Consider the following 19,020-nt stretch of genomic DNA (forward strand, 5'->3'; position numbering starts at 1 on the left):
GCATGATAAATATTGACTCCAAAAATATATGGCTCCATCTATAAGTCAATATAGTAATTATCTTGGCTTAATGATGACTCTGACTCACTTGTTTGTTTCTAAACACATGACTGCGTGTTCCTTCCATTAACAATGGAAAACACACCTCCCATGCTGAGTTTGGATTGTGTTAGATTTTTTTTCTTCACAGTGTATGTCCTGATGTGTTCCCTGTGGGGTAGAGAGGAAGTGATGCTTACAAGGGCTCAGCAGGAGATTTCCCAACATCCAGTCAAACAACCAAACAGAAACGTGGCCATTTGGGGTCACAGCTGTGCCTTCACTTGCCTTTCTGGATTAAAAAAACAAAACGTTAATACGCAACAACTGTTCAGTCAAATTGAACTAAACAACTGCATAGGCTCAGTAAATATGAACAGATGGCTGGAAATTAGGTCTGTACAATATATATCACAGTCAAACCATAATTTGAGTAGGTGTAATTATCAAATCACAAAGGCTTCTGATAATAGAATGTTGTCTCCAAATGTTATACCTGTAGTTTAGACCTCTACAGAGATGTTCTGCAATTCATATGATCCTTGCGTTAATTTATCAGCTTGTATTTCAGTCTTCTCTCAAATGTTGAAGACATTGTGGTTTTGTCTGCTTTATAGTTATAATCTATGACACCAGTGGATCATTGTTATATTTGGGATTATAATTCATGACATTTATCTAAAACAACTTAATAAAAGAAATGATTCTGCTGACTTCCGGGTTAGAAAATTCTCTCCTGCCACATTGTTTTGGTGAGGTTTATGACAATGTACTGTGAACATCACCACAACAAAGTCCTGCATGCTATTGTCCCCTCCAGTGGAAAGCTACAGGTCCCAGTAGCCAACAGCATTTTTTTTTAAGTGCCAAAATGGCTACATAACTCTGATGAATCCTACTTTGTTGTCCAATTGCACAGTAAGTCAAGAGTGTTGAGTGTGTATGAGTGGCGGTGAAAACAGGAGTAGATCAGAGCAACAATATCTTAAATGCAGGATTACTAAAACTTGCAAGAATCATTGTAAATTCAACCTCAAATGGGTACATGAGAGGAGGAAAAATTATAATATGGCTAAAAACTCCAAAGTAAATTTTGCATAATAGGTTTCCATTAATGCTCCTGAAGTTGTTCACAAAGTGCACTCTGAAGAGAATTCTACATCACAAATCTAATCTAAAAAAAAGCTGCTATTCGATTTCTTTCCAAAATCATCCAGCCTTACCAGAATTTCTAAGCAGCCTCAGCTAACTAATTCTGTGTTTCGAAAGAGCTCAAAGTCCTCGATACACCTTTCTCTCTTCATACATAAGTTATCTCTCCCTCAGCCTTTTGTGACGTTGGCCAGCGAATGTTGCATGCTACTGTATTGCGGTGACCCTGCAATGCGATCCTCCCGTTGCAGTTCCCAGTGGGCAGTTACTCTATACTATTAGCTTCTATCTCCTCGCGAAGGGGCCAGCACAGCACTTTTTCCTCTTGAACTGTGGTGAAAAACATGGGGAGTGAGTGGAGATGACTGTGTGTGTGCGTGTGTAGATGAAGGTCACTAGTACACACACGTCTGGTCTCTGTAGTGTCCTGCTCCTCACAAGTTGACCTGACAGGACATGATCGACCCCAACTTCATGAATCATGCACTATGGACACACACTGCACCGGCTCACCTTGTTGCCTCCCAGTCCCACTGCAGCAGATGGGAAAAGCATTGTTCTACCTGTTTTCAATCCAGTAATGCGCTCCCACACATACTGAATAATATGCTGGGTTTCAGGTTCCTGTTATATGCAAAGTTTTCGGGACTTTTTTCAATTCAAAAGATATATTATTTTGTTTTACACTGTTTATCACTATGGCAACGATCCCAGTTTTTCATCATTCTGAAACCGATTGATATAATTTCATACCCAAATTCTGTTTTGCATGTCAGAATTGATGCATTAGCAATAGTAGTGTTTATATAATAAGAGCATTGTACAGTTTAAAATCCTGCCGAACTATTGAAATATAAAAAGAGCAAATATAAATCTAGTTATGACTAGTTACTTAAATCTAGTTAGTAAGGTGTAGTTTATTGAGCATTGTACTTGACCCATCCTTCAATGGTGCTGGGGCAACCTGTCAGGAGCAATAGAGATACTGGAGTGCCAAGAGGCCCCAACTCCCAAATCTTGAGTTAGGCCTACATCAGTTGAAAGATTTTTACCTATTGGTGTTTTCAGGGTCTAGAATATGACGACAGACAATATGATGATGGGGGGCAAGATGGTGAAAACTACAGTGCCTAGAGGAAACCCTGCACAAATTTGCAGACTCCACATAGAAGGGCTGCCTGAGATTCGAACCCAGGACCTTCTTGCTGTGAATCTTTAGTGCATTCACTTTATTATATAAGTCTATAAATATATTAATGAAAGCACTACTGAAAAAGCTTAATCTCTTTTATCCTCTATTTGTCCATTGAACTTTACTGATACTGCAGTATTTACTTTTCTCATCTACATACTGAGCTCTCTGCTGCTCCACTGTGATTTCACATATCATCTAAATACAGAACCTCTCCCATTCACCAAGTCCACAGGGATGTAAGGTAGAGCCAATTGCGCAAAAAAAAAAAAGAAAGGTTGCTCCTAGTCCAATAAATAGAGGGTATGTCCGGTAATTGCAGATAGTGGGGTAAATTAAATCATCTGACACCAATTGCTGAGGAGATGTGATCTTTGGATTTTTTTTCTGGTAATGCTTTTCTAAGGCACCTTGAAGACACCTACAACTTTTTTCAAAATCAAACTTCCACTGTAGGTTGTTGTAGAAAGTGAAAGGGAGGAAACCAAACAGCATCCAGGTAGTATAGATATCCATTGGCAATTTAGCAGTAATCATTGAAGAAATGTTTTCTGTTTCAGTTTAGGTGCACATGTTCTCACACTGGGCGGGGCGATATGATGATAAAAAGCTAATCATGACGTTATCCCTCTGATGATATTCTATGTTTGTGAGATTGTCATATTGTAATTCAGTGCCTCTGTTTAATGCAGTACTATGTTCAAACACTTTTCCTCACCCACTCCTCTTATAGGTCAGCCCCTGTCATGCTCTGAGTGAGTGACAGGTGGATTTAACTAAGGATAGTGAGGTGTGAACTCTCAGAACCAACAGATATAGCCTTATTTATCTTAAAGGCAATATAAAGTCACTAACAGCTTGGATCGTGATAAAATCATGATTGTGATCTGTCTAAAAAAACAACAACAAAACATGGAATATCGGCCACCCCTAATTTCTCATACTAATTCATCTGAAGTGGCTTTTTAATCCCAAATAGTTTTATAATTATGTATAAGCATTTTAAGCATTTGTTGTTCTTAGCTCTTGCCACACTGCCCTGAGAGACTATACCACTACTATGTGATAATGGTCTGAACCTCGTCCAGAGTCCAGTCAGTGCAAAGGTGTCAAGAATTAGTGCTGCTGCTCACTGGCCTACTTCCATTCTCTTTCCCATTAGTCCAAAAGGCCTCATACCAATGCCAGCAGCTACCCAATCCACTCTTATCTCCCATCTACACTGCAAAATTCACTAATACATTGAGACAGCATTTAATAACGTTCTTTAAAGCTGATGTACCCAATTCTTTTTTTCCTCATACTTTATGATTTTTTGAAAATCTTGTACCCAGCTTTAATGTTACGCAGAAAGGCAGTAGCTCAGTTGGTAGATTCAAAGGTTGGCATTTTGAATCCCACTCTTGACGTAAACATCATTGTTAGGGCAGTCAGATTCACTAGCCCACAGGCTGACAGTGTAATTTCAGCCTCACATACATACACACACACATATTCATACACCAGTGTACAAAAACACCTTTTGCCTTAATGGCCCATAAGACATTCATTCATGTTTTTTTTGTCTTTTCAGAAACGTCATAATGCTGACAGTGTAGTCAACAAAAAGGAATGTCAAGGTGGGTATTAAAATAATCAATTAGACCTCACAGGAAAATGCTTTGTGCATATTAATTGTATCTTGCGTAATAATGACTAATATTTTTTTCCCGCCTCCTGTTTTCCCACACTTGGTCTGACTCACTCCTGCATTCCCTTCATTACTCATCACAGTCTTGAGAAATGGTGCCTGGGAGATTGTTCATTGGGAGAAGGTATGTATTCACTGAAAGCACATTTAGACATTATATCGTAACCCGGGATACCAGAAAATATGAAGAAAATGCATACACCAACTAGCGATGCCGTCCGTAGAGTTGTTTTTAGACAAAGAAACCTTGTGTATGCAGAGCACATAGAGAGAGACACACTCCAAAACAATTAGTGTCCATGGAGCTCCTAATTAAGGCAGCGTTTCCGTGTGGCTGGCCATTAGAAGGTCATGATGCAGGACAAAGAGCAAATTCTTCCATCGTTCATAAAGGGAGTATTTTTCTCACTGGAAATTACATAATAATATAGTATTCATTTGTAAAGCACCGCTTTCATAGATGAGCTAAAGCTGCGTGTGTTTTAGCTGTGAAACATACTTTTGTATGCCTCAATATTTTATTTGCAAAAATGTTATGTAACTGTAATGTAAATATTCATGTATTCATAAACCACAGTTGACTTTTTTAAGTGTCTGAGCTCTAGCTAAAACCAGGTAAATTTCTATTTTCTGTGTCACATTAATAACATTGTTAACATTAGTACAGCCATGACATGTGTACAGTGCACACTTAAAATGTTTGTTTTTCCTTTTTGATTATGTGTTTTATAAATGCTCATTTTCTCTCACTGCCTAGATTACCTTGTACAGATTTGCTAAAACAAAAAACAAAGCTTATCATTAGTTTCTATACAATGATTGCATTATACATTATTTTTGTTGAATATTTAAATACACTTTGTGAAAGTGATAAACTTTGCCTATTCCCAGATATAATCCCCGCTTTGGTGGAGATATTAACCAAATGTTTTCCTCCATGTAGTTTTTAACCAGTTTATTTTCACAGGTTGAAGTGGGCGATATTATTAAAGTAAATGGCAGTGATTTTGTTCCTGCGGATGCTGCCATTTTGTCTACCAGGTATAGGAGTCCATCGTGCTGCCTGACAATCAGGAACTCCTTTCCCTGTTCCTCTCTTAGCCCTCACTAGAGAACTGGTGGTTAGATTCACATTCGGAATTTACCAATCTCCCTCATTTTTAAATTGATAAAACATTTTATGTGAAACCAACCATCACTTCTATAAGTGGACTAAAGCGCAATGTTCTGATCAGAGTACCAATCATGTCTGCATATATGCACTTCTTCACCTTATCATAAACCATGTAAATGCTAAAAGGTTGACCAAAACAGTTGTGTAACATGTGAACGGTTTGTGAAAAGGAGAACAAGTGCTGTACCCAGAGCTCATCAAGACAGGTCATTATCATATCCCAAAGACTGAAACACTTTGTCTCTCTTCTTTTGTGTTTGCTGTTTGTCTGTCTCTGTCCCTCCTTTATTTCTCATCCTCCTCTTTCCTGCCCCTTGTGTGAACAACTGCCACACGTCCTCTCTCTCACCCCCTGCTGGTGTGTGGTTGGTAATATCAGGTGGCTGTTGGTGAAGTAGTCAGAGCTGCAAATGGGGATCACCTCCCGGCCGACCTCGTCATACTGTCGTCCAGGTCAGAATATCCACCAGCGTTACCAACGAAACAGCCGTGGGAGAGACTAGGGGCTGTGGACCTAGTGGGAGCACACATACAGTATTATTTTACCTCTCATGAAAAAAAATCATTGATGGATTTAGCCAAGTTACAGAGTAGCATTTTATTTTTGGATCTAATATTTTGTGAACAATAGTTTTTCTATGTTTTACATATAAGTTGACAAGACTGTTTAGGTTTGATACACATTTTCCATAATTTTACCTTTGCATGGCTTGGACTCAGAATGCTGCTTGTGCCACTTTTGCATGTAGTCATAATGCAAGATGAAACCACACATCTTGGAATTACTGACAACCTACCTCTCACATGATGCCAATATAATATAGTTTGAACTACTAATAAATAACCCCATTTTATTTGCCAAATTTACACTCGCCATTGAAGCAGAGTGGACTTTTTAAAACATGGCACTCAGTGGATGGCTCTTAACAGCACAGTGTAAATGTCTTATTGATTGTCGTTGGGCTTATTGTTGAGATCTTTATTTGATTTTTTGTTTTTTTCTCTTACCCTGTGTGTGTGTTTGGCCCAGCTTTCTGTATGCATAAATCACGGTTTAAAAGGGAAGCTAACCAACGACCCGGCTCACCTTTTTATTGGCATGCTCTGCTCTCACTGTCACAGTGCCCAGAATTTGTCAGCGCCCCATTTGTCTGCTTGCTTTGTTGTATCCCACCTGCCTTCTCAGCCCACTGTGAGGTGTCCTCACTCATAGTTTCTCTTCTATGTTAAAAAATCTGAATTTTCTACAAAGATGATATATCTGCTCTCATAACAAACAGGGGCTTACAGCTGTTTTATTGTTGCAAAAAATACCTTGGACATTCACACTGTAAGTGGGTTTGCCACTCCACAGATCTGACTTAGCCTGCTTATCACCATAGAAACTGATAAAAGCAATAGCATCATGGAGATAAACAGATGGTGTACTCTTACCCAGGAAAGTACATAGTGCACCTTTAATATTGCCACTGTAACCACTGTAAGAGAATATATCATCTTTGCTTACCGTATGATCTGACTTGGCTAAATGGAAACAAAAAAATAGTTTTGTTTTTAGATATTAAATTAGAAAAAATATTATTCTTCATTTTGATATATTCATAAATTATACTGTGCATGTGCCTCTTTATCTCAACAGTGAACCACAGGGTATGTGCTATATCGAAACCTCAAACTTGGATGGAGAGACCAACCTTAAAATCAGACAGGTATATTTATTTATTTATTTGACAGAGACAGTACATTGAAAACATTGCCACAATATAGGTCACCGATGTCCATGTACATAAGGCTTGTAGCCACAGGCTAATTTGCAGCCAACCAAGATTCTTAGATAAAATACATAATATAATAATGGGGATAAAATAAAATAAAATTAGATAACAGGAACAAATGTTTAAAAAATGAAGGGATTTTTATGGTTGTGTTTCCAGGGCCTCCAGGTAACCGCTGACAGAAAGGAAATTGACAGCCTCATGCGTCTGTCTGGCCGTATGGAGTGTGAGAGTCCAAACCGTCATCTGTACGAGTTTGTGGGCAACATCAGACTGGACGGTCACAGGTAGAACCACCTAAATATTGATTTTACTCGCTTTGTTCATGAGCACACCAAAAATCTGATCATTATTGCATTATCATGCTAGCTGTTGTTAGCTTGGGAGTTGTGAAACGTGCTTGTAAAGTCAAACCATTTAAACTTGACTAGTTTAGTTTTTCACATTTTCAGACACTAAAAATCTGGTACAATACCTTTTAATTCTCGAAATGCCATGTAAACAGTTATATCTGATGCAAGTATTCCTATTTTCTGATTGTTTTGAACAAGGACAATTATACACAAAACCAAACTCTTGTGGCAAAGACAAAAATGAAAGAAAAACGAAGAGTTCTTTTAGCCATTATCAGTGAACAAAATTTATAAACTAGGAAATTGCTTTGATGCCATGGTACAACATAAAACACTGAGGAATAATAGTATATAGACTATAAACTAATATAAAATAAAACATGTTTTTTGACATCCATTAAAAATGAGGTGAATAAATAATAGACTTGAATATAAATACAAAATATGCAGTATGGGCAGAACAACAGTGCAAAAGTATTGGTACAGTAGATTTATTATAGTTGAAGTAAATTGGATTTATGGATTACATTGGTTGGTTTAGGGAATAGATTTTAATTACCCTAGTTTTGTGATGTATATTTCATACAGTATATGTCATAAATAAGTGAGCAGGAGGCAGTCTGTTTGCCTGTGTGTTTCTGCTTGGCTGACTGAACTGTCTAAATGCAGCACTGTGCCTCTGGGGCCGGACCAGATTTTACTGAGGGGAGCCCAGCTGAGGAACACGCAGTGGGTCCATGGAGTGGTCGTGTACACAGGGCATGACACAAAACTAATGCAGGTACAGCCTAACAAAGCAATCAAGAAAATGAAAAAATACTCCTCTGCATAATGTCAAATATTCAAACTGTAATTCATTGTTCGGGACTGTTTTGTAATAATAACAAAAATAAATAGTTTCTTTCCATTTGTGTTGCCAGAATTCCACTCGCCCACCTCTGAAGCTGTCCAACGTGGAGCGGATTACCAACTTTCAGATCCTGGTGTTGTTCGGCTGCCTGCTGGCTATATCTCTAGTCTGCTCCATTGGCCAGACCATCTGGAAGTACCAGTATGGCAATGATGCCTGGTACATGGATCTCAACTGTAAGAATCCCAAAGCACATGCTGCATCTATTTCCACATATTTTGTTTCACTTGTTCCATATCAGCTTATTTTCTGTCCGATCTTAAGTTACTTAGATGCTGGTATGCGTTCTGTTAATTTTTGTTGCCTCAGTTGAACTACGTTTCACATTACAAGTGAAATATGTGGCAATGCGGGAATGCTTATATTCCCTCTAACTGAGAAATGCTTAGATGTGTTTTGATGTGTGTCTGTTAAAGAAATGGTTGAATATCACTGCGCTGCTGTACTTTTGGTTTCCTTTCTAATGTTCTGTTTGATTTTGTTTTCTTTGTTGTCGTTTTTTAACAGCTCCAGGTAACAACCATTTAAAAGCCTTGGCCATCCGTGAATGACCCTCCCTTACTAACCCCTTACTGAAGCTCTGCCTTTGCTAAGCAAATGAAGCCCCTGTCCTCGCCCCTTTATGGTTGCCCAACATTGTATGGGCCGTGCCATGGACAAGCACAAACCAGGGATTCAACAATAGGTTTTTCCCCTCCAGCTCTCTTACTCCTTTGTCTAGTTCTTTTCAGTGCCTGATGCAAACAGTGTCTCACTATTCTTTCATTTTTGTGTATCAGTAAACACTTTGCACTTACCAAGCTTTACACACTCAACCAAATCTTACCCAGTCTTTCGCAGCGATTGCATTAAATGCCAATGGTGTTGTTTTTAGTGGATGACATAGCTGGAATCTTGTTTAAAACTTGACAGAAACACGTAGAGCAGAATAGGAAACATTTGCCTGTAACAGCTGGTTTTGAACTATAATTTACACTAGTGTTAAACACAGGTGTACACTTACTACAGTACATTACAATACAATACAGTGCAATACGGAATCCTGACAAATCAAGTTTACTTTAATATTGTTGCATAACATGTTGCTCTAAAAATTAGTTAGAGTGAGGAATCTCTGAACCTGGTTTGCAAAGTGCTTATTGTGACACACTGGCCATTTCTCTGTAACCTGATAGGTCTGTGTAGGAGAGGTTGTGCCCTGGTCAAGTACAGCTTGCCTTGTGACTTACACTTTCCCCGTTTTAGGGATTTTACATTGGCATGTATTGGCAATGAAAGTGTTTGGTTTATTAACACTTAAAGCCTTCAATTTAATTTCATTAGTCAACAAAAATGTAAGTCATAAAGCAGGTCTCCATCTTGATGATTGTATTTCCATAAGGGGAGGTTGAGGCTCTGTCCAATGGACATTATCCAATCTGTGACAAAAGAGAGAGGTGGAGAGGTGCCATTTGCTTTTAATTGGACTACTTTCATTTAATAAACAGTTTTCCATCAATCTTTTCTACTTCTACACAGAATTGGCACATGCATTGTTTGCTGTCACATATCACACAGCTCATATGACGCACACTATGATTATGCATACGTAGTGAATAATTAATTTGACCCACCGCTGACACTGGTCTTAGCAGGCACTCTGTTTTTACATCACATTACGCTTCACTTTATGGACACCGGGGGCACAAGTGAATAATGTTGATGCCCTCTGCACCACTAGCTAAGTAGGGCTGTGGATTCATCACAAACTTGCTGACATCACAGTTTGTAAAATGCTGATCTTGATACTGACAGAATAGTTTTTGTACACATAAATTATTTACTCAGATTTACTTGACAGCAATTTGTGCATCTCGGAACATTAAAGTAACTGTACGTGGCCTGCACTACAACCGCAACTGAAACATATAGAGGACATACAAGTTTTCCTCAGTATATGGACAGGCCAGGCTCAGAACCTGCTGAATTCAGGCTGCACTAGCACTGATTAATGATTGGCTGAAGGTGCTGGGGTTTAGGTAGTGAGATCAGATTGAGTCATTTTAAATGTAACCGAGCAGGATTTCAAATAGGTCAAGTTTGTGTAATTTGAAATAAAATTCTTACATTTAGTATTTGCACAATATTTTGTTAAAACAAAGTACTAATATTTTGCATTGACGGTTTGTTTAGATGTCACAATATATTCAATTTTGCATGCAAGACACATGTTATAACCGTTTATTACAATAGCATCTCCAGTATGAGTGAATTCTATTTAACTACAATTTATTACCGGCCTAAACCACCCACCCTTTTACACAATTTGTTGGTTGTGAATGTGCTATGGACTGAATCTCCCCCCTTTTGTCTTGAGAGCATCTGATATGTCTGTCTTCCTCCCCACTTCAGACTAGCAATCCCACCATTATGTGTTGTAGCAGTAGCTTCATTCCGCCACTTTTGTTGTGCCATCCCTTTTGTTTTGTTTTGGTTTTTTTTGCAAATTGATCTATTACGGGGATGCACTCTCAAACCCTCTCAACCTGCAATGCTAAGATCAAGGCTTGAGAAGGTAACAGTTTTACCTGCAAGCTGTGGAAAGGTAACTCACCTCCCTCCTGTTTCTATGTCGGGTGTCAATGGGGTACGTTGTGATTATAGTCAGTTGATTTGGGGGCTTTGGGGGGACTTTTTTTTTGCATTAGTGCTTTGTGAAATTCATTGCCTGGATCATGCTGGATGCCAAGGCTGCTGCTGTGATACTAATGACTTTGAAATTCCCAAGTCCCTTTTGGCTACTTTGAATTCAGGGAACATTAAATTGGACTGCTAATTGGTTGAGCTCTAAGAGGATGAGGTTGGGTGGAAGAAATGGTTAATTCTAGCTAATGCATGACGTTAGCCTCAAACATTACCCAGAGTGGGCTAATGGCAAACATTAGCTGGAAGTAGCTTTGGGCATTTTCATTAAGCTAACCTGTGTTTGTGTAACAGCACTGATGAGTTGTTTCTGTCACTACTCCTTTGTTCAAAACTCACTCCCTCGTAGACGGTGGCGCGGCTAACTTTGGCCTCAACTTTCTTACCTTCATCATCTTGTTCAACAACCTGATCCCCATCAGCCTTCTGGTCACGCTGGAGGTCATCAAGTTCATCCAGGCTTTCTTCATCAATTGGGTGAGTTTTTAGTCTGAGGTACCGTAATTACACTTTTTGTATTTAGCATTACATTTTCACAATGACAACATATGTATCGAAAAACTGATAATATCCCAGTTTAAGAGATATTCAAAATGTCATATCAAGTTTATTGTCTATATGTACAGCTATTAAAATTACCTCATCTAAAGTGATATTTCTGTACTTTGTGATTTATTCTATGGTCAAATTTTGTGCGATGCTTGAACCTTTACCAAGACATTTACTGGCAAGTTTTAGCACATTCCTGACACATTTTCCAAATATCTGAATATTGTTACTGAGATAATGGAAAAAAATAAAATAAAATAAAATAATATATATATATATATATATATATATATATATATATATATATATATATATATATGAGCTGCTATTACTGGCTATAAATTGATTTATAAGACATTTCCTTTGAAAGCTCAATGAGCTTAATTTGGTTTTATTTTAATACCGGTAGATTCTTTTTTAGACCAAGGTTTAGTTTGTTTTTATACCTGACAGTTTGGACTGCTCACTAGTGGTCTTGCTCAGAGTGGTCATGTGATGTCGCTGTAACGTGTCCGGTCAGCTGATTTAAACAGGTTTTGGCATTGTCTTCCTACTGGTGGAGGCAGAATGACATCACATGATCACTCTGAGGAAGACTGTTAGTGAGCTGTCGAAACTGTCAGGTATGAAAACAGACTAAACCTTGGCTTGAAAAAATAATTAGAATCTATTAAAATAAATTTCCTTTGAAAGTTCACACCATACTGTTATTGGTTGAATACCATCAAATTCCTATTGCTTAGCTCAGTCAAAGCATAAGTGGACTGACCAATATCAGGACAGGATGAAGTAGACAAAATTTGTCTAAAAAAATGTAATGTTTTTATTTCAGCCTCCCTAGTTAAGTATTTTTTCACTCACTAAATGTACACTATACCACTGTATTCATTAAATTAACCAATAACCATATTTATGTGATTCCAGGACACTGATATGCTTTACGAACCTACAAACACGCCTGCTATGGCTCGAACTTCAAATTTAAACGAAGAATTAGGCCAGGTAACCATGGACACAATCATTTATATTCTCCTTTTAAGGCTTTATTTTAAGGTTGCTAATTTATTTTTACTTCTTTCATTATAGGTGAAATATATCTTCTCTGACAAGACGGGGACTTTGACTTGCAATGTGATGCAGTTTAAGAAGTGTACCATTGCTGGAGTGGCATATGGGTATGTGTTTTTATTACCCCAATATATCTTCTTGTCTGCCCCCATATTCATTTAATGGAGCATTAGTCAATATGGTCTTTCTCTCTTTTTCTTCTCTTTAGCTACTGTCCCTCTCACAGTAGAGTAGTCATGTTTACTACAGTACAGGTGTCTTGTACTGCTTACTTTGAATGTAATTTCAAGGAGGGATTAACAGGTGCAGTGTAAACAAAGTAGAGGAATGCTGCTGTGTTACCCCTTTTCTTCATGGCAAAAAACCTAGAAAACATCTGTTAAAAAGAATAGCTCAAAGAGATGCCATTTGCTGTGGGCCATTAAACCGTACAGTGGGAGAGGTTTCATACTGATGGGGCACTATGAAATATTTGATATGAAATTCAAATATTGTTTTTGCTGCATCACAAATCGCCTCTCCTTGTGCTGTGATTGGTCTGGCCAGAATCCTCAGGAGGAAAATAAACTTCTATGAAGTAACACCAGACTGAATTTATCTTCATGGAAAACAATTGGAAAGATGATGTTGATGATGTTGCTCAGAATGCTCAGAAGTTCAGATTCTTAATTATTTTAAAATATACATAATTTCCCCCCAATGCTTCAGTGGGTCCAGTGAAGTATTACTGCGGAGGAGTACAGCCGTGACACTATGTGATGAATCCCATTAGGATTCAATTAAAAGTGTGATTGATGAAGTGTGAGGGGGAGGACAAAGACCATTTTATCCTAGATCTTTGTCTGTGTAATGTACTACTAAGCACAGTGCATGGCTTGGTCTTGTTCTGAGTTTAAAGCCATAATGTATATCCTGATAATGATATTCTGCAAAGATTTTTTTTTTTTTTACTGTAAAGAGCAAAGCATTTCTGTGCTTAAAATGTAGCTGGACTATATTTGGGTCTGTTTTTAAATCCTTTCAAAGTCTCTCTCTTGAGCAGGTGATAAATATGGATGAGCATTTCAAAGCAGGAGTGAAGGATGAGTTCTAATGAGGCAAAGCTGTATTACATTATGTTGTCATTATTTACTGTGTACATTTGCATTCATTAATAATATGTATTAACGGGAAAATAATTAATAGATATTACTAATGAATGTTGTTTAATTACATTGCAGGATCAGTATCTTTAGATTGATGTGTGTCTAACACTGCATGAATAACAAACATGTAAAGTGTGGTTGTAATTTGCTTCACAAACATGCTGTTGATTGTTGTTGTTCTTACCACTGTTATTAATACAGCCCTCCCCAGTGCTTTAGATAATAATTAGCAATAATAATCTCAAGTAGGGATGGCTCTCCTGGGTGTTGTTGGATGGAAAATAATACTCCAATCAAACTATAGTGACTAAACACGATGACATAATCATTATTATAAATGATTATACATTTTGCAGCTTGTTTTGAGTGTAGATAGCTTGCTCAAAGAGACAGACCCAGAGTATGTCTCAAATGAGGCCCATAATGTTCACTGGAGCACATGCTACACCCTGAGAGCTCACAAAAGCCTACATTGCAGTCAGTCTCCCAGAGACATGTGAAAGTAATGATACCTCATTGTTGAGCTGAACATGTGTACACCATTCCTGCCTATTTTCCCCTTCAAAAGCCACATAGATGCACTGAATCTATTCTCAGTGTTCAGCACACACCTGTTTGTCCCTCTCCATGTTTGGGCTTAAACACCAGAGCTGCCCAAGTACACAAACTCCCTCATCTTAGCAGTAGCTCTCATGGTTTTACTCTCCCACCTTCACTCCTACAGTCATGTGCCAGAGCCTGACGATGGTAGTTTTGCAGAGGAGGACTGGTAAGATGGTTGCAAAACAGTGACCCCATTTCTCTCTGCTTCTGTGATGTGTTCAGTGATGCTTTGCATTGTGGGAACTTAATATGAACCAAATGTGAATGTGCATTTGTGTGTGTCTGTGTGGAATGTGGGTCTGTTTGTGATGGAATGAAAAATAATCCTGTTAGTAGGTGTGAATTCCCAGGTACAATACCACAGAGATGTATGAAGTACATGCAATACTTTGTTGTATTTATTGGCCTAAAACATTTTATTTATAGTCTTTCTTCACTTTTAAAAATAGGACTGTACATAGATATTAGCTACTGAGCACACACCCACTTCTCCTTTCTTCTCTCTCGCTCACACACAGTCCTACTTCTGAGTGTTGGAGTCTGCAGTGAGAGCATGGGTGTGTCCTATCCATTTTGCACGGGGGATTTTGACCTGTTAATGCCTATGATGTCCACATTTGAAATCTCTTAGGTTTAAGACATTTCTCCTATAGAAAGCATGTGCTGTCTTGCTGTTTATTTTTTCAGCTTTTATTGCAGTTGGCACAAAACGTAAGGATTAGTGAGATCCACTAGTGAACAGGCTTTTCTTTGTTATTCTCCTGACTAGAGAAAGTGACTTAAAGGGGACATATGTAACACTGACTTTTATGAGTTTTTAACCATGTTATATCATAATTAACTTTTGATTGATTCATGCATGTTTGAGTAATCCTGTATTGTCCTGCATTCGGAACTTGAGTGCTCAGAAAATTGTTTTTACGTCTTATCCCTTTCCTCACCTCTGTATTTACTTGGATATGACATTCGTAGACATAGGTAAAGGTATGGCCAGCAGTCTGCACCATTCCTTTAAAGAACACTTTACAGTTCAGTCTTAAAACTGATTTCTAACAAACACAATTGCATGGTTGGTCAGAGGTCCTTTGTCTTGGCTGCGAACAGCCAGTGCCCTTGTTTCTATAGTGACAGGACCTCCATGTGCTGGCAGACAATCTATAACTTAGTGTCCTCTTCACACAGCCCTGTAGCTTAAAATTTCATTAAGTTGATCAGCACGTTGAGTTACAGTGCTCAAGAGCTCAGGGCTTCCTTAGCTTGGTAATAAAACTGTGATATTGAGCTAAATAACGTGTTATAAATACCCATGTGTTTGTTCATTTGTTGTCCTTGATAATTAATGCATATGTTTGTTACACATTACGCTTCTATACTTGCATCTTCAAATGTATACAATCATGTCTTGCGCCTGGCTTTTAATGAGCAATGCTGCCTTTTTTCTAAACCTGTTTAGCTCTGCTTGTTTATTGAGACAGTGGTGTTCTTGTGTAAATTGTCCCTTTTATGTAATGTAATTCATCTTGTAAAGAATAAAGCATTGTATTTCATCATAAGTCCACTGGCAAGCTGTAGGTGTTAACAACCTATTATCAGAGATGGGTGGAGTAGCAAAAAATGTACTCAAGTAAGAATACTGTTACCTCAAAATAATGACTTACCGTAAGTAGAAGTAAGAAAAGTAAAAAGTTAGTGGTCCAACTAGTGGTCACAGTAGGGACCTTAAACAAAACTTTTACTTAAAAGTATTGTAAAATGTAAGTAAACATATGGTGTCTGAAAACTGTATGAAAAGTACACTTTTACTCAAGCAAATGTAACTGAGTACTACTCTGAGTCTATTTTTCATATTATAGCATCAATTAAAACTTAATTTAATCTATTTTGTGTATTCCAGCTTGACCCACCTCCCAACATGTTCTAGAGTATCTTATCTGTTCATACTTAAAACATCAAGCATGGTTTTGTGTTGACTTTTCATCTCTTCTTTCCAGGCACAGCTCTCACTCCTCCGAAGAGGCAGGATTTAATGACCCAAGCTTATTGGAAAACCTCCAAAGTCATCACGTAAGTCATGTCAGGTCTCCCCATCGCCGGCACTGTTATCTAAGGCCACATCCGAACAAGTGAATCCTCTTGTAATGCTAGACGTTTAATGTTTTTGCCACATGTTGTATATCCAGTGTAGAAAAAAGTACCTTGGAAAGTTACATAATACTGAATACTTGCATTAAAATATATTTTGTAACATATTCTGATACATGATTAAATCAGAGTACTGTATTCTGAATACTTCCACTTTAAATTGCTTTGTTATATGTCATAATGTAGAAAAATGCAAACAAAGTATTAAGGATTGAAGCCTAAATGGCAAGTAGGGCAATGTATTCTTTCTTTTAAAGTAACTGTACTCTGAATTCCAAATGAAATGGTAATTGTATTCTGGATGTATTTTTTGGGAAACATGTATTTGATTGCTTCCCAATGCTGTGTATATGTACATTACTAATTGTATGATTCAATTTTGTCATAAGCATTTAAACACATTTTCAGTGTATTGACGTCAAACTGTGAAAAGCAAAATAAGGAAATGCCACCTGCCATAATGAATGGAATGGTAAAAACGGATTGATTGGCTGGTTGTGTCACTGTGCGTCAGCCAGCGCACTGGTAGAGAATGAATGTCACATCTAATTATAAACAGTAGTGCACCAGGGGAACTCATGCACCCACTGGGAGGTTAGGTCTGTTATGACAGTCCAAAATGTCCTCATGTTGCATAGAGCCTAGAGCACCTATTTTTTTTTTTTTTTTTTTTTAATATTGATAGTGTCATTTCTAACAGTGATTATGACTGTTGTGATCTTACTTTTTTATTTACTTAATTAATACATTTTTTTTTATTAATACAGTATTACTATTGGATACTGAGTAGATGGCCTATCGTTAGTTCCATCTTAGCCAATATTCAGTTGGAGCCGAAAAACCTGACTTTAAGTAAAGGAGTGCCCTAAGGCTCAATTTTGGGCTCTCTACTTTTTTACTATATTTAATAATTCTTTTGGTTGCAATTTAAGAGAAAGCCACATGCATTTATATGCAGATAATGCTGTTTTGTATGCAAGTGCTCCCTCTGCTGATCAGGCGCTTTTAAAACTGTAACAAGATTTTAATGAAATCCAAAATTCCCTCTTAAATCTTAAATTGTCATTGAATAAATTACAGAAAAGAAATAGTGCAAGCAACCTTTCTTTCTGTACTGGCTTATGGGGATGTGGTGTATATGCAGGCTTCGACCTCTGCTTTGAAACCGTTGGGTGCACTATTTCACTCGGACCTTCAATTTATTACAGGTGATGGATTTGAAACCCATCACTGTATTCTCTATGGAAAAGTGGGTTGGCTATCACTGTCCATTAGAAGCACTGCATGAAATGCATCTATAAGGGACTACTTCAAAAACTGCCAGAATACCTCACCTGCTTGGTAATCAACACGTAATACCAGATCACATGACTGCATAAGGCTAAGGACTTGACGCACAAAAACTGAGACAGAAAAGAGGGCTTTTAGCTGTTTTGCTTCACCAAAATAGAAGACACTTCAATACTAATACTATACTACATGACTATTTCTCTTTGCAGTGAGAAAGGGCTGTGGATGTTTAAAAATGATCACTAGAAATATTTGTAATATGTACAGCAGTGCCCCATAGTAACATAAGTGCGTTTATAATTATTATATATTATATAATTTAAAGGAAACAGTAGCAATCAGCCCTATACCAAGATCATCATCAGCCATGAAAAAAAGTGTATTCGTAAATTTCTAATACCGAGCCCATAACGTTTTTTTTTTATTTTTATTTGTACTGAACAACAACATCTTATATTCTGGAGTACAGTGTCTCTGTCCTTTTGACAGCCAATTAGGTCTTGTGACATTTACCACATTTAATTCACAAGGCTATTTCTGGGTGCTTTTTTTTCCTCTTTATAATATCCTCTAAAGCTGCCTAGTTGTTAACACCATATGTTCTTAGTTCATACACTTGGCCCTTATAGCCTCATAGCATTAGAAGTGTTTATCATTAACAGTTGTTTTAGCTGCAGGCTGACTGTAGGAGTAGTGTTGATGCAGTAGTGAGGGGGGGCAGACTTCTGAACAGCAAATTTAAGGGTACTGACTATTACAAGGATCCCCTGTGGTTGTCTCGTGTTGATTCCATGGTCGTGTTTTCCACCCACAGAGATCCAGCTCTGTTAAAATATCGCATTTGCCCACTCCCCTCTCTTTGTGGCTCTCTGCTTGACCCTTCCTCTATCTCTATCTGGACATGTCGGCAGTGATGATTGTCTGTCAGTGTTTCTGTGACACACATTATCCAGGAGTCTGTGGGGGCGAGAGCTGGCAGCACGGTATTAACTGTCACATCTAATTGTGCTATCAGGAGCTCTCAACATGTCCTGCCCTCTGTACCCTGTTTATCTCTGCCCTCAATTTGTATTTTATTTAAACATAGCCTCCAACACAACACTTACAATAGCATGCCTAGTCAAATATGAGTTTATTTACTATTTATTGTAACATAGAGAAACTTGCACACACATGGTTTGCACACAGTGAGGTATTGAAGCAGAGAAGCTAACAGGTAAGCAGTGGCATTCCCTCCTCCAGAAAAGTTACATAGT

General features: G+C 37.9%; 1 protein-coding gene across 4 annotated transcripts in view; it reads left to right on the forward strand.

Moving 5' to 3' along the window:
- The window catches only part of atp8a1 (ATPase phospholipid transporting 8A1), a 101,025-nt gene that overhangs the window by 28,528 nt on the left and 53,477 nt on the right, over nt 1-19,020 (forward strand). The window contains exons 5-16 of one of the 4 annotated variants that reach the window (XM_055224606.1): nt 3,957-4,002; nt 4,157-4,197; nt 5,041-5,114; nt 6,887-6,956; nt 7,182-7,309; nt 8,045-8,156; nt 8,296-8,461; nt 11,317-11,444; nt 12,441-12,518; nt 12,603-12,691; nt 14,454-14,498; nt 16,324-16,396. In XM_055224606.1, coding sequence (XP_055080581.1) covers nt 3,957-4,002; nt 4,157-4,197; nt 5,041-5,114; nt 6,887-6,956; nt 7,182-7,309; nt 8,045-8,156; nt 8,296-8,461; nt 11,317-11,444; nt 12,441-12,518; nt 12,603-12,691; nt 14,454-14,498; nt 16,324-16,396 — 1,050 coding nt within the window. Of the gene's footprint in view, nt 1-3,956; nt 4,003-4,156; nt 4,198-5,040; nt 5,115-5,626; nt 5,701-6,886; nt 6,957-7,181; nt 7,310-8,044; nt 8,157-8,295; nt 8,462-11,316; nt 11,445-12,440; nt 12,519-12,602; nt 12,692-14,453; nt 14,499-16,323; nt 16,397-19,020 lie in introns of all 4 variants that reach the window. The other 3 variants (XM_033973580.2, XM_033973582.2, XM_055224607.1) reach the window with 3 other exon arrangements.

The sequence above is a fragment of the Periophthalmus magnuspinnatus genome, chromosome 10, assembly GCF_009829125.3.
Source record: "Periophthalmus magnuspinnatus isolate fPerMag1 chromosome 10, fPerMag1.2.pri, whole genome shotgun sequence".
Classification (NCBI taxonomy): Eukaryota; Metazoa; Chordata; class Actinopteri; order Gobiiformes; family Gobiidae; genus Periophthalmus; species Periophthalmus magnuspinnatus.